The following is a 14,707-nucleotide window of genomic DNA, read 5'->3' on the forward strand; positions in this document are numbered from 1 at the left end:
CTTGGCTGCTTCGGAAGAAATACTTTATTCTTCCTAACTTAATTTCCTAGTATCAGTTTCATTCTGCTGATGCAGCTGATCTTGGCCATTACATACCAACGGTGAAGGAGAGCTAGTTAATATTAGCTCTCCAAAGTTCACACATAATGCAGCTAAGAATAGCTAGATTTCTGGACAAGTTTACTGCCAGAACTGTCAATTCTTGATTTAGAACCCAAATCCAGACACTTGATGCTCTTAGGGTCAATTTGATGGAAGGAGGGCAGGTTTGTAGTTTGAAGGTTTTTTGCCAACCTGTTTTCTGGGTTCTCTTTTTAAAGCACTCATTTAAGACTTTACTCCCTTTTTGTTTGTCTGTTTTCCATAGGGCTATTGGAGCAAATCCTCTTTATTGTGATTGTAACATGCAGTGGCTATCTGACTGGGTAAAATCAGAATACAAAGAGCCTGGTATTGCACGTTGTGCTGGTCCTGGAGAAATGGCAGATAAACTTCTTCTCACAACTCCTTCTAAAAAATTTACTTGCCAAGGTACTGTTGTTTTTTCTTTCTCTTTGAAATGTCAGTTTTGAATTTTTACAAATAGTTGAGCTATGAAATAAGAGTCCTGTGTGCTCTAAATACATTTATTATAGCATCTTCATTCAGCCTTGTCATCATTCCTCCTCATACCGAGGGATGTGGATGTAGCCATTGGTTCCATTCAGGAAATGTATTTATTTTAGACCTCAATGCCTATTTCTTTTCAAACAGTAGATGGAGAAAAAAAAATTTTGGACTTGCAGTACAGTATTCCTCAGTAGTGGTACATGGGTACTTGATACTGTCTCAGTCATGAACTGCAATTTAAACATCTACATTTCCCTTAGCTAAAGAATGTCCTTTTCCTTCAAACTGTTTACAGTAAAAATTGTAAATACATCCGTAATCCTTGCAGTCTGCATTATCTCAGTGGTATGTAATTGCATCAATACATCCAGAATGTTTTCTCTGATATTTCAGAAGAAAGCATAAAAAAAGATATGTGATTACCTCTATAGAGGTCTCATTCTAAAGTGTTGTTATGTGGGGAAGTTTCTCAGGGTTTGGACCAAGAGTATTTATCTCCATGTTGGTACCAAAGTTGCTGGCATTTATTAACACACTTTAAATTATTGTCTGTTAATTCCTAGGTTCTTTTTCTGAACCTTACTTTTTTTTTGTTAGAAAAGTACCTTTTTTACTCATATGTGAGAGAGAATTTGGTTTATTTTACTGTTTAATCTTCCTCTATTCCATCCATTTCTCCTTTCTTGAATATTTTGAAAACACAGAAGACTTGTGCTGTAGCTTCATTTTGCACAGTCCTGATTTAGAAACACTGAAATCCCCAACTGGAAAAAAAAAATCAATAAAATTTTTGTGTGCTTATACGTGTAAGCCATTGTTAAGCTTATAGTTATTTCTGAGGCATCAGATAAATATGATCTTAAGTCTTGTAGAAGTAACTTATTCTTACAGTGTAGGTAATCTTCAAGCTATGTTGACTTATTCACCTGTTAATGCATCTTCAAAGGTGAGCTTAATCCCTCATAACTTCTTAAAAATGCGATGGGACTTGGTTGGAGTTTCTCATCCAAAGTTGTTCTTTAGTGCATGTTCATCCTATTTAGTCTTCTCTCCTTAGGCTTTCTGTCAAAAACTTTTGTTGTAAACAAAAACCACTGGAACCCATTCTGTTGCGTATGATGCCAATGAATTGTCTCTCCTTCCAAATCCTTCTTGCAGTTTTTCAGCAATACATTTCCGAGGTCATGCCAATCTTCATTGCATATGACACTCATCTGTTGCAACGTCCCTTGGTCTGATTTTAGATAGGACATTTGCCAATCTGATCATTTTCTCTACAAGCATCCACCGAACATTATTGCAGAAATTACGCACTGTTGTAGGGATATAATTGAAAGAATATTTGCAGGGACATGAAGGACTTGTTTGGTTATTTTCCAGCTCTGACAGTTTTAAAAACAGTATCACTCCTGCCTACAGTCATTGTTATTTTCTGTCATACAGTCCAGAAAGTATATTCTACTCCCTCTTCCCCATCAGAAAACATCCTTTATATTACCATGCAGGGTAAGAACTGTATTTGTTTCACTTCCAAGAGTGGAGATCTGGTATTATGGATACCTTTGAGAGAAAATAATTTTTCTGCCACTGTCCTATGAAGATGCTCATAATTACAGATTGCAAATAAGCAGCTTTTCAATGACATGATGGCCCTGTAACACATTATGTGTCTGTTTCTCAAAGATAAGTAATTTTATCTTTTGCTTAAAAATGAACTGCTGAATAGAAATTAGGAAGATGCTATATTCCTGTTAGAACCAAAATTTTAGGCTGAGAGAGGACTGTTTTCAGATATATCTGTTGATGGTCTGCTATTGTGTATATATTTACAGGAAAAGACCAGTGTGTCATTCCCTCTTATCAGGATCTCTGGATTCAATTGAAAGTGAAATGGGTGCTTGAATTTGACTTAAATAATGAGTAGTTCCCAGTGAAAATGAGAATTTTAAAATGAAGTCTTATCTCAGTTGTAAAGCTTCATAAAACCATTGACCTTACTCTAATTTTATGAATTCTTTTACTCCAGGAATCATCCCTTAGTATTTTCTTCTTTCAGTTGTTTTTCTAGGTTTTTTCTTTTTTATGTGGGCTCTAACAGATTCTCAATCTTTTACTTTTACCTCTTTACCATCCATGCCCTGCTTCTAGAGATTCCAGGGCCTTGTGGTTTTCTGATACCAGGTAAGGTTATAAGTAGATCTGGAATGGGTGATCTGATTAAGAACGGACCTTCTGACCTTCCTTTTGTGTACCTCAAGCAGACTTCTTTCCTAAGACACGCATGTTTGCTGTTTGTTTTCCCCTTTGATGAATTTACAGCTGACTCTTCATGATATATCATTTAACATATTGTATGAACAGTTTTGTTATTTTAAAAGCCTGAGCTTAACGTCTGAAAATTATCTAACTGTAATGATTGTTTCCACTGCATTGTACTAAAATCAGTGATTTTTTTAGCAGCTTTAGTATAAGTGACTCAGTGTAGATAGTGATTTTGAGGCCATATACAAGAGAGAATAGGAGTTCCTGAGTCTCAAAAAGTCAGAGCTTAAACTTTTTCTTGCAACAGGTTTCTCTAGAAGCTGATTTTGAGAGGGTTTGTGTCATGTTTTTCTTCAAAAATATTAGATAGCTACGTGTGTGCGTATGTCAATAAAATACAGTTAGTTTTTAACTGTTTACAAAAGAACACTGCTTTATTATTATTATTATTATTATTATTATTATTATTATTATTATTTGTTTCCAGTTAGGGCTTATTCAAGAATATATGTCTGTAACGTGAAAAACTAAACAATAGGTTATGAACCCAATTCTTTTTCATTGCAAGTCTTTTAACACATGCAAGCAGAAAGAGGAAAGGAATGGTATAGTGCAAGTGAAAATAGGTTCCAGAACTGCCTTTCCATTTGACTTCAGTAAAAAGACCTTACAACTGAAGAATGATAAAGCAAAATGTCAATTTTTATTGGATACTACATATATAATAGTTTGAAATAAACACAGCACAAAATCAGATACAGTATTATTCACTATCTTGTTGAGACTTAGGTTCCCATTTTCTGGCTCTGTTTCGCAAGTAAAATTTAGATTGCTAATCCATTTAGGAAAATAACCTTAGTTACTGAATGTTTTTTAATTCATGCCAAATAATTAGCATTTTATTGCATAAGAAGTAGAAAAGAGGATATGATGTTCAGAATAAACAGTTGAGACGAAGCCTAGACTTCCAGGCAACAGCACAGTGTTACAATTTTTTTTTTTTCCAGTATGTGCCTTATTTTTTTCACAGAACCTCTCAATGTCCTTTAGCAATAATCAGCAATAGTCTAGGTAGGACTTTCTAGATGTTAATTCTATGGTGTTTGTTTCAACTCTTCTACCTCTGCTGTTTGTTGCTCTAACAGAAACTTTAATCAGGTATAGATTTCTCTTTCAAAATAAGGTAATGAAAACAAAAGTAGTCAATGATCCATACAGATTGTGGCTTTGGCAATAAGCATCTTATAACAGATTACCGTGTTCATCTATTTGGATTTGCTTGCAGGCTGTGACACAAAAAGATACCAGCAACTTCAGGTTTAAAAAAAATAAAATAAAAAAGTCAACGTCTCCCTGTCTGACATCCCTTACTGAATCCTTGTAATCACATAGCTTCCTTCCACATGATTTACAATGACTTACCTGAGATTAATTTTGCAAGGAAAAATATGTAAAGTAAGTTAAGAAATCTAGGTTTTTAAAACCAAAACCCATATCTCAGAAAAAGTCTCCTGTTAACTTGGAAAACTTTGCAGTTCAACTCATTTTGAGTAAAACCTGTTATGAAGCAATCAGGCAGTTCCACCAGTAAGTAGGTCTCAGGAGTTTGGGTTTTGTGTCTGGTTAGAGGAAATCACTGGTTATTCCTTAAAATGTATAAATCACCTGTGCATAACTAAAGGTTTTTTGATAGATGAAATCTGAAATCAAGCTGGAGGCAGTAATGTCATCAAGCAATTGAGCTGGAGATAGTAGAGAATGTATGTTCATTCTCTTAATAGGCATTTAGCCAAATCACCCCTGTTTTCTCTTACAGTAATAAAACTTTTGTCTGTTACAAAGAGTATGAAAATAAATCATTATTTATACACAGGTGACTTCTAATTTTTACAAATAACCAGTGATTTCTTTGATTGACAAAAGAAAAAATTAAAGAAATTGATGGTTCCTAACTTGAAAATTCACCATGAAAAGGTTGTATTAAAATTGCCAAACAACAGAAAAAGAAATATCTAAAAAAAATTTATATAATATGGATAAGGTTTATGTAGGGCAAAACTCTAAGTCTGGCTTCTGAAACTTAAGATTTTGTCAATATTACTTTCTGAATTCTGTCATTATAATCATTAATATAAGAAACTAGTCTGCAAGCATGGATTGCAGCCCTCATTTGCACATAGATTCATGGTACAGTTTGTGTTATGTGTGGGCTCAACTAATGCAGTAATGCACAGAACTGTGGCTGACTCCATAAGGTAGCAAAGCTCAATATAGAGCTAACTACAGTGAGATAGCTTGGACAATGCATTCTTCATTACATTTCACAGATGTTCAATCAGTTTACAGGTACTTCTACAGTAAAATTTTACATTTTGCCATCTCTGTGATCCTGCAGATAAAAAATAAATTAAAACAAAAATATATTTAAAATAGTGTTCTCGGTAACACCATCAAGGGCGGGATTGCAAACTGTGATAACCCTTTTTCTTATAGGCAATTTTTACCCCTTAGAGAGACAAAAGCTGAAATAGTATTCTTCATTTTGTTAATACAAAGGGAAGGTAATTATCATGGATCAGAACCGTAGAGATTTCAGAGAATGGGGATATGGGAATCATTTTGGGATCAGCTTCTTTTTAAAAAGTGATCATTAAACCTAAAATCCCACCCCACATTTATTTGGTCATATCAAAAGAATTAAGGACAGTCCAGCATTGCATTTATATAGAAACACCACAAAGTCTAAAATATAAATTTAATTTTAGAATTGAAACCAATGTAGCAGATATATCCTGTCAAATATAAGTTAATACTTGTTTGTTTCTGACTATTGAATTTGTATTTTTAAGGGCCCGTGGATGTTAATATTCTTGCTAAGTGTAACCCCTGTTTATCAAACCCATGTAAAAATGATGGAACCTGCAACAATGATCCAGTTGACTTCTATAGATGTACTTGCCCATATGGTTTCAAGGTAGGTACTGAATGAAGAGGAAAAAGCTTACTGCAATGTAAGCTTTTCCTTACCAACCTTTAAGTTTTGTTTGGCTCCCTTCCACTATTGTTTGTATTTTCTTCTTAAATTATAATTGTTGTTCCCTGCATAGGGTCAAGACTGTGATATTCCCATTCATGCTTGCATTAGTAACCCGTGCCACCATGGCGGAACTTGTCATTTGAAAGAAGGAGAAAAAGATGGTTTCTGGTAGGTTGTTTTTAATTGTAGTAACAGGGTGGAAAATTACTGAGTTTTATATGCTGAAATAATTTTGGTGTTAATCTTTGGGTTCTCTCTGTTTGCTGGTAAGTGCACCACAAAGGCAGATTTTTTTTTTTTTCCTGAAGTTTTCAGAACATGTCGCCATCCTTGGAAAGCTTCTAAAGCTTTGAAACTGCTAAAAACAGTAACAAATGATTGTGATTAGTTGAGGCATATCAGGTCCAGACAACATAGTATTGACTCCATTATGCTAATTAATAGCTAGCTAGATCCCTGCTGAAAAAAATCTCACAATTCATCTGTTGTTGTGTGTATTACTTCAACAGACAGCATGTAAATGATAAAATGTAAATCCCAGTGAAACAGAAAATTAATGATTCATTTGAAACTCACTATGCCAGCGGATAAACATGCTGTGAGCATTTTTAATCTTGAGTTATTTAATCACACAATGCAATTACTCCAGATGTACTTCATGAATTATGAAATAAAGTTCTTTAGCATTCTTATGTGAAATTATTAGTCATTTAATAATCTACACCTCAAGCTTGTTAGAAATGACACTTCAAAAAGATATAATTCATTATCTTGCAATTCATTATGACATTATTCTTAATTTTAATCCAAATTCTGCCCAAAGATTAAATAGTTTTCTATTAAAAATTAAGTGTATACATCTTAATACTATGCCTCTAGAATTTAAAGTGACATAGTCATGTCTCAGAATTGGACCATTTTCATTTATTTTGAAAATCAAAGCAATTGTATAATCAAAGCTGCGGAAATCATAGTGCATATTACATGAAAATGTATGTGTAGTCATGTTTGAGTGATCTTTTCCATTTACTATCTATTTTGATGTATTTGTTTTGTATAAACATGTAAAAGCAAAAACAATTACTGCTTTGAACAGTTTATACAGGCTTTGCTTTTATATATTAAAGCATGTATTGTGCATGGAACATTAAACAGAGCTTTCTATTGATTGGTCCATTTCACTGAATGATAGTGGAACACTACTATTACATTCTAATCCCTGATTCCACAGTCTTTTCCATGTGTTCAACTTAAAAAAAAAAAAAAATCACTTTCCGTAAGAAATATAATGTAATCTTATAATATCAAGGTAGTACACTTTTCAAAAGGAATGTTCAGTGATTTAATTTAAGAAGCTCCTTAAACTAAAGATTAAGGCACAAATTCAGAAGCCTTTTTTCTGTAATTTAAAATATGAACAATAAATATTTATTACATGATGTTTTACATTATATCAACCATTTTCCTTTATGGCAGAGTGATTATGAACTCTTGTACCTATTAATTACAGAACTTGTGTCTGGTCTCCCCAGCTAAAATGTCCACGTGGTTAGTGTTGTTTTCTGTATTACAGGTGCACTTGTGCAGATGGATTTGAAGGTGAAAACTGTGAAGTAAATGTTGATGACTGTGAAGACAATGACTGTGAGAATAATTCTACTTGTGTGGATGGAATTAATAACTATACTTGCCTTTGTCCACCTGAATATACAGGTAGGAGTATAAGAGAAAGTACAGGTAATTCAAGAATTCATAGCAGAACTGTAATATTTTTCAGTTTGTAGGTGAATTAATAGTTACTCTACAATTGACTTAAAGCCAGGTTTCCTTCCATTTTTCTCTCCTGTATGATTTGTAGTCAAACATAGATTTAATGCCCACTCATTAATTCCTTTGTTAGTTTGGAAATTACAGCAGGTTTGATATTTGAAAGATCATTCAAAATGTGTCCATCCTTGCTGTTTACCTAACCCAGACACTCCAGTGAAGAACCTCTGTAGCTGTAGAAATCTGAAAAATATTCTGCTTTTATACCTCATGTTACTTACAGAGCAGAAAAGGATCTGTCTGTGCCAGTAGGGAACTGAATTTGGCACCCCTGGATGCTGCACTGCCTTCCGTTAGAAACATTAATGCAGACTGTTAGGCTTTCTGTTCTGGCACTGAAAAAAAAAAAAAAAAGGAATCATTAGAGAGCGTCTAATTATTTGTTTCTATCAGTTGTCAGCCAGCCCGAAGTATTACCCTCTCTGAAACAGAGGATCTCTTTCTTGCTGTCATCATCTCTGTGGGAATGGAGGATAGTTAGAACAGCAACACTGGAGAACAAGAAGTAGGATCTATTGTAGGATCTATTGTTTACATTGATCTGTTTTATAGTTTTTCTAACTAGACAGATCTATTTTCTGTCAGCTAGTTGACCACTAGGAGAACACAGAGCTTAAATTCACAAAACCGTGATTTGAAATGCATAAAAACAACATGTAAAATCCACCATAACTTGGGAATTAACTCCACTCAGTCATCCTATATCTTTACTTTAATCGGTCCTATTGTGTCCATCCAATGAGTTTTTCACTGTCATCAGGGAGTACTAAATTTGAGCTCTGGAAAACTGGGAGAGGTGAACTCCTGAATGAATTTAATTTACTGAAAACATAGCTAACTCCTTTTTAATCCAAGATATTTCCATCACTACTTCTGCAACCTATTGGATTGCTCAAATGTCTTAAAGTCAATATTCTAATCTTGAAACCTACGGTGAGTGAAGAAGATAAAACACAGGTGTAAGAAATACAACTTCATAATCTAATAAATGTATTCATCCAGTACTTAAGCTGGGTAAATGTTTGGTAGAAATTTCCCCAAATAGCATAAAGTACAATACCTAAAGCAATACCAGTTAAAAGTGTAAGTAGCCAGAATAAGGTATTTAATAATAAGTGGATGCTCCACATCTGGAAGAACAAACATAAACTTCTGCTTAGACAAAATACTGTTGTGCCAAGTACTGATACTTTAATACCTAAGAGCAATTGACAATTCAAGCCTTAGAAATAAATAATAGATAGCAGCATCAATAAGTAGAGACAGGTGTCTGCTGTTTCTCCTATATTTCAGCTATATGTGAGTCAAGCTTCAGCTCCCCTGGGATCAATTGCTATCTCTTTTGAAAGTGTGATCAGATATACTATTGTGTAGGCTGGAGGAAAGCAAACCAAACTCACATTGGTCCAGTATTCCTGTTCAGTGGCTTCATGCTAAGAGGTTTCATATATCTATTAGATAGTAGACAATTCATTTGCACCTGCAGTCCTCCTCTGCAGCTTTGCAGGTTTTTTTACCTGTGTCGTTCATTTCTTCATTTTTGACATTGTTCTAGGTGCATTTAACTGCTCGAGTCAATCGTTTGCTGTATTCACAGTATGCCATGGGAGGGACTGTTTTGTATTAAATATCCATGGAGTGGATACAAAGGCTTGTTTATATGTGCTAGCCTAAAACTTTGATTAATTGTGCCTGTTGCATTTCTGTAGCATTGTAATTGAAATGTACATTTTACATTTACAATTGAAACAGCAATTGTAGCATTTCTCTATACATCTGTATGGTTAGAGCAAAAAGGAGAGCTTAAACATTGGTGACATTTTTGATGTTTGTATTGCAGTTGTGCTTCTTCAGTCAAAATACAAGAAAGTATTTTTAAATTTGATTTATAATTGTGCATAATTCTAAAAGGAAAATACTATTAGTTTACATGGCATGTGGTTTTGTTTGCTAACTAATTCTTTCAGAAAAAGAGGTTTGCTTTTACAGATGCAATGCCTATTCATAATCACTACTGAAGTCAGTAGGTCATGTGAGTAGGTGAGAATCTTCTCACTAGCTCTAAAATAAATCAAAACAATCTACTTGTAATCAGTAAGTTTGTTCAGTTTTTTTCAAAAGTATTAAGAATTTATACTATCTCATCAGATTTTTTTCACCACCTTATGAGAAACAAAGACACATGTATTTTTTTTAAACATACAACACCAGAGCCTCAACTCATTTTATAGATAAAATGGGCAAAAATTGAAGCAAAAGTTCAGGTTTTTCATTCCACAGGATACAGTACAGAGTTCTACAGTATACTATCTATCTTACAAAGTATCTGAGGATAGGACACAATGTGTGAGATCCTAAGTCATTTTTGAGATTAATTCCAAAGAGAAAATATAAAACATTGAGCTAGTCGAGGAGTCTTCACGTCCATCATCCTTGATCTTGCATGACAGTTAAACAACCTTCAGTGTGAAGAATTAGACTGACAGTAGTCTGGACACATCAGGATCTAGAAATGGTAGTGTTCAGAATATAAAGTCATCTTACAGTCGTCTCAAGTGTGTATGAGGTACCAAATTATTTATAGGACTTTTTTTCTCTGACATACAGCCTGATTTGAAAGATAAGTAACAGAATCCCTGTCCAGTATGGATACAGTGATTTTCACGAGGAACTTTGTAAACATTTGGATTTTGGTATCTGTTTTAACAGGTTAAAATCAGATATGCATATTGCTCATATGTTTTTTTCTGAAAGATATTTTTCACTAAATGAATTCATGTATTAGCCAGGCAAAAGTAGGTTAATGATTAGGAACACAGGCTATATATTCAGTAGGTAAAAAGATTTTTAAATTCAAAGATACTTACCTCTAGCTCAGAAAGTCCCTGAGCTGTGAGTTGCTGGAGACTGGGACAATATACATACCAGGAAAATACCACTGTAGGCTTGTCCTGTTGTCTTTTAATTCTCTTAGCAATACTTCGAATTGTCTGTGTTCAAGATGTCACAGCATATATGTACTGAATGTGGAAGTGCACCAGCCCAGAATATTTTTCTGGGTGAGTGGTTATCTGCAAATATGCTTTACGTTTCAGTAGCACAGTGTAAGGAAGAAGTCAGCTGAAACCTGCTGGTAGGAAATGTAAATCATTCTTCTTTAAAGTTTTATTTTTATGTGGAGGACTTGTTAGAATCTTAAAGTAACTCTGAAAATACATACAAAAACTGTGAAGAACGTTGTAAAGAATGTTGCAGTGCAAAACCAGTGGCTTTTTGACTTTCCTAACAATCCCTTGAAAATTGACACTTCTCAAGTACGCAGCGTTGTTTTAAAAACAAACAATTAAAAAAAGCTTATTATTTCATTGCTTAAGAATCAGGAATCCATTTTTCTCTGCCTCAGTTAAGTTTTACAATGACCACCACAGTTACAGGTGGAAAGACAAAGAATGGTATTTGCACTATATTATGAGCTTTCTTAAGATCAGAGACTGTAACTGAAACAACATTAAGCAAATGGAATCAGCAGACACTCAGAGTGTCTAATGAAGCCTTGAGAAATAAAACATTTAAAATACCTCACTATGTCCTGCACTCTTTAACCTCGCTATTCTCTTAACATTATCATCTCCTTTATTTTAACCTCAGTCTAGCAACCTTCAGGTCATTTTATGTACATTCTATAGAGTACAGATGATCATTTCTCTTGCTCATTCTCATCAGTCATTAGATCACAGATCTAATTGATCGAGAAGTAAAACCTTTCTTATGCCGCCAGTGGCATGTACTTCTTACCTTTTCTGTTTGTTTTGCTCTGCTGTAGGTGAGACTCTGAAGCTTGCTTCATTTTGCTATATCAACCTCTCTGCTGCTATAGTTGTGCATTAGCTTAATGTGCTATGCTGTTGTATTACAATGTAAAAAGTCTCTTGTCTCTTCTGTCTTTGTCACTGCAAGCTGCTAATCTGAATGAAGTGGAAAAAGGTCAGTTGTCTTTTAAGCCTATTTTCACTTACTTTGGTTTCTCACTTTCCTTTCCTTAAAGGTGCATGGATTTCAGTTCTTACAAATGATCAAGTAAATCATATATAGATATAATTTAGAAAGCTCACTGCAAATCCTCAAATTAGGTACTTGGCTCTTGCTGTGAATACATGTCAGAAGAATGTCGTTGAAGATGCAGGTTGCTGTGCAGGAGTACTTGAATAATACCTTCATTGTCTTTTATTCAGATGTATTAAAAATTTGTGCCACCACTGATAGGACTAACGAAGTGTACATGGTGATCTTCTGAAATCTCTATTGTCATCACCTTAAAGACATAGCTTGGTTCTGTTCTAATATATTCTCTGTTTTATACCACTGTTTTGCTTTAATTTCTTTGTTAGATTATGGTACTAGGAAGTATGGTGGAGTATAAAATGGCAATCTTCTTGCTCATCATTTCTGTGGCCTTTTTTTACTGTAAATATCTATAGAATCTGAAATGACCACATGAAGCTGAGGCTATGGTATAAGAAAGGTAATAGTGGAGGGATTTATGACACTAACTTTGGGTGTTCCTGATTTTTTTTAGTGGGTTTTTTTTTTTAGTTTCTGCCTAACACCTATCTCACTAACAGGAATAAGCCATCTTCTGTACAATCTGATCATCTATGCAATCTGAGAGCAAACATAATCATGACATACTTAGTTTTAAAAGCAAATGAATCATCTTAGAGTGTATTCGCCATTAATTTAATTTGATAAATATATTGTGCAGTCTATAAAGCAATATAATTTTTCACTAGTGATAAAAATATTTTCATTATCCATGAAATAGCATGTTGAGCAAGGCTGCAATTATACCATCTGTGTTGATTAATTTAGACATCTAATGAATAATTCTTAGAACTTAAACTCAGAGCCTAAACTCTCTCTGTAATTGATGGAGAGAGCAAGACATTTCCAGAAAGCAATTCCATCCACAGGTCTTCCATGCTTAAAGCTGAATTCCTTTTAAACATGTGGCAGTATTTGCATTTTATTGTTACTTATCTGGACAGCAAAGATAGCCTACTGTTTTTCTTTCCCCTTGTCACTTCCTAAGTTATGTTTTCTACATTGTTCTGTTACTGTCCCAGTATGAAACTGATTGATTTTATAAAAGAGTACTTCTCCCTAGAAAAACTAGAAAAAGTGCAATCTCAGTATTAATAAATATAAAAGTTGAGTTCTTTGTTATTCTTGGTTTTCGTTAAAAAAAACCCCACAAAACAAAACCAAAACTAAGCAGATTACAATAACTACTTCGACATCTGTGATTCATAGATAAAATTTTACTTCGTCACTGATTTTCAGTACTGTAAATTACAGAATTTTAGGATTTATTTCTGGAAATTAAAATTTTAATTTCTACGTTCATGAAAAATAGCTTTGCAAATCGAATGTAAAGGGAAAATGCTCCTATGAAGAGACTCAAGTCTCCATTTCAAGTTGAAGCAGCTGTTACCTGTGTATAATTAGTCTTGCTGATAGTTTAAATGTCTTTAAATGTGATTAAAGGTAGAAAGGTAATGAATCCTGAACAGAACTGGAGTCACTGTAAATGTATTACATGAGTGAACTACAACATATTAAAATTACTGATTATATCAAGAACAAATTATCAAACATCCAGAGGATGTGAACTAAGTTCAGCACCAAAATTAAGCAAATGTCTCTGTGATACATACCTGTATTAGCTTGCCAGCTGAACAAGAAAGTTATTAATGGTCTGTAAGTTGCTTGGAGGATCAGTCAGTTTTATCACGCCAGACATCTTTTGAATCGTGACAGTAGTAGGAAAAAAAAAAAAGGATAATTGAAAGTAATCATCTCTCTTTAGGCAAGCCCTAGACACAGGGATATATATTATATATTTATATGTTTCAAAACTTCATTACACGGCCTTCTTGCTACTACGATAAAGGAGTTGATTTACTACTTTCAATTCACTTGGTAATCAAATAAGTACCTGCCTAAAATTTAAGCATGCAAGTAATCAAATGCAAATCATGTCATATCAAACTTGATAAAAAGTTCAATTATTTCGTTAAATCAGGATCATAATCTTCATTCTTGTGAGACCTACATATAAGTGTTACAGCTTAGAATAAAGAGATACCTTTTCTACTCTTGCTTTTCATCACTTGTAAAATTTTCTGTTTCATCTAGCTTAATATACTTCTAATGACTATTCTATATTAAAAGCTTGAGTATTAAAGTAATTTTACTGCATTTTCATAAAGGGGGAATATAGGTGATATTCTTTGCAAGCTGAGCTATCTGCCACTCGTTTGATCGCTGCCATTACTGATTCTGGTCTATGATCCATCCTTTTGTTTTCCTTAATTGTCTTAAAGCTTACATGCCTTGAAGTTACTATTTCTCTATTGTTGCCAAACAGCATATGTAAAACAACCAGAAATGTTAAACTAAATAAGCCCCATCTTACACTGGGGTCCACAAGCATGGTGCATAGATGAACAGAGTTAAGCAGCGGTGAAAGATAGGAACAGTCCAGCAATGAATTGGATCTAAAATTTGACTTTAAAATCAAATTCGAACAAAATGTTCAGATTTGTGGTTATAAACAGCATCCTACTGTAATTGTGAACTTTTTTTAATTGTAAGCAACTTTGTCCCTCATATAGTAAATATATTTATTTGTCTTTCCTGAATAATGAGCTCAAGACTTTAAATAATTTATGTTGTCTACTGTTCATCAAACTCAAGACTTCATAAAAATGCAGCACTTCTCTGTATGTAGTTTGTTAAATGGCACTAACATTTTCCAACCACTCCTACACTTTTGGCTATTTGAGTCAAAATAGTAATTAAACAGAGACCTCCAGTCAAAGACTCAGGTAATAATAACTAATTGATAAAACATAAATACTGCGGAAGTTGACTCACAATATATCGTAACCAAGCTCAGAAGCTGGAATGGAC

At 33.9% G+C, this 14,707-nt stretch overlaps 1 protein-coding gene across 2 annotated transcripts in view; it reads left to right on the forward strand.

The window, feature by feature from the left end:
- Positions 1–14,707, forward strand: part of SLIT2 (slit guidance ligand 2) — a 268,226-nt gene that overhangs the window by 226,448 nt on the left and 27,071 nt on the right. For both annotated transcript variants that reach the window (XM_054825079.1, XM_054825078.1), the window contains 4 exons: positions 368–531; positions 5,721–5,845; positions 5,979–6,076; positions 7,482–7,621. In XM_054825079.1, coding sequence (XP_054681054.1) covers positions 368–531; positions 5,721–5,845; positions 5,979–6,076; positions 7,482–7,621 — 527 coding nt within the window. The remainder of the gene's footprint in view (positions 1–367; positions 532–5,720; positions 5,846–5,978; positions 6,077–7,481; positions 7,622–14,707) is intronic.

Source organism: Grus americana, chromosome 4 (genome assembly GCF_028858705.1).
Source record: "Grus americana isolate bGruAme1 chromosome 4, bGruAme1.mat, whole genome shotgun sequence".
Classification (NCBI taxonomy): Eukaryota; Metazoa; Chordata; class Aves; order Gruiformes; family Gruidae; genus Grus; species Grus americana.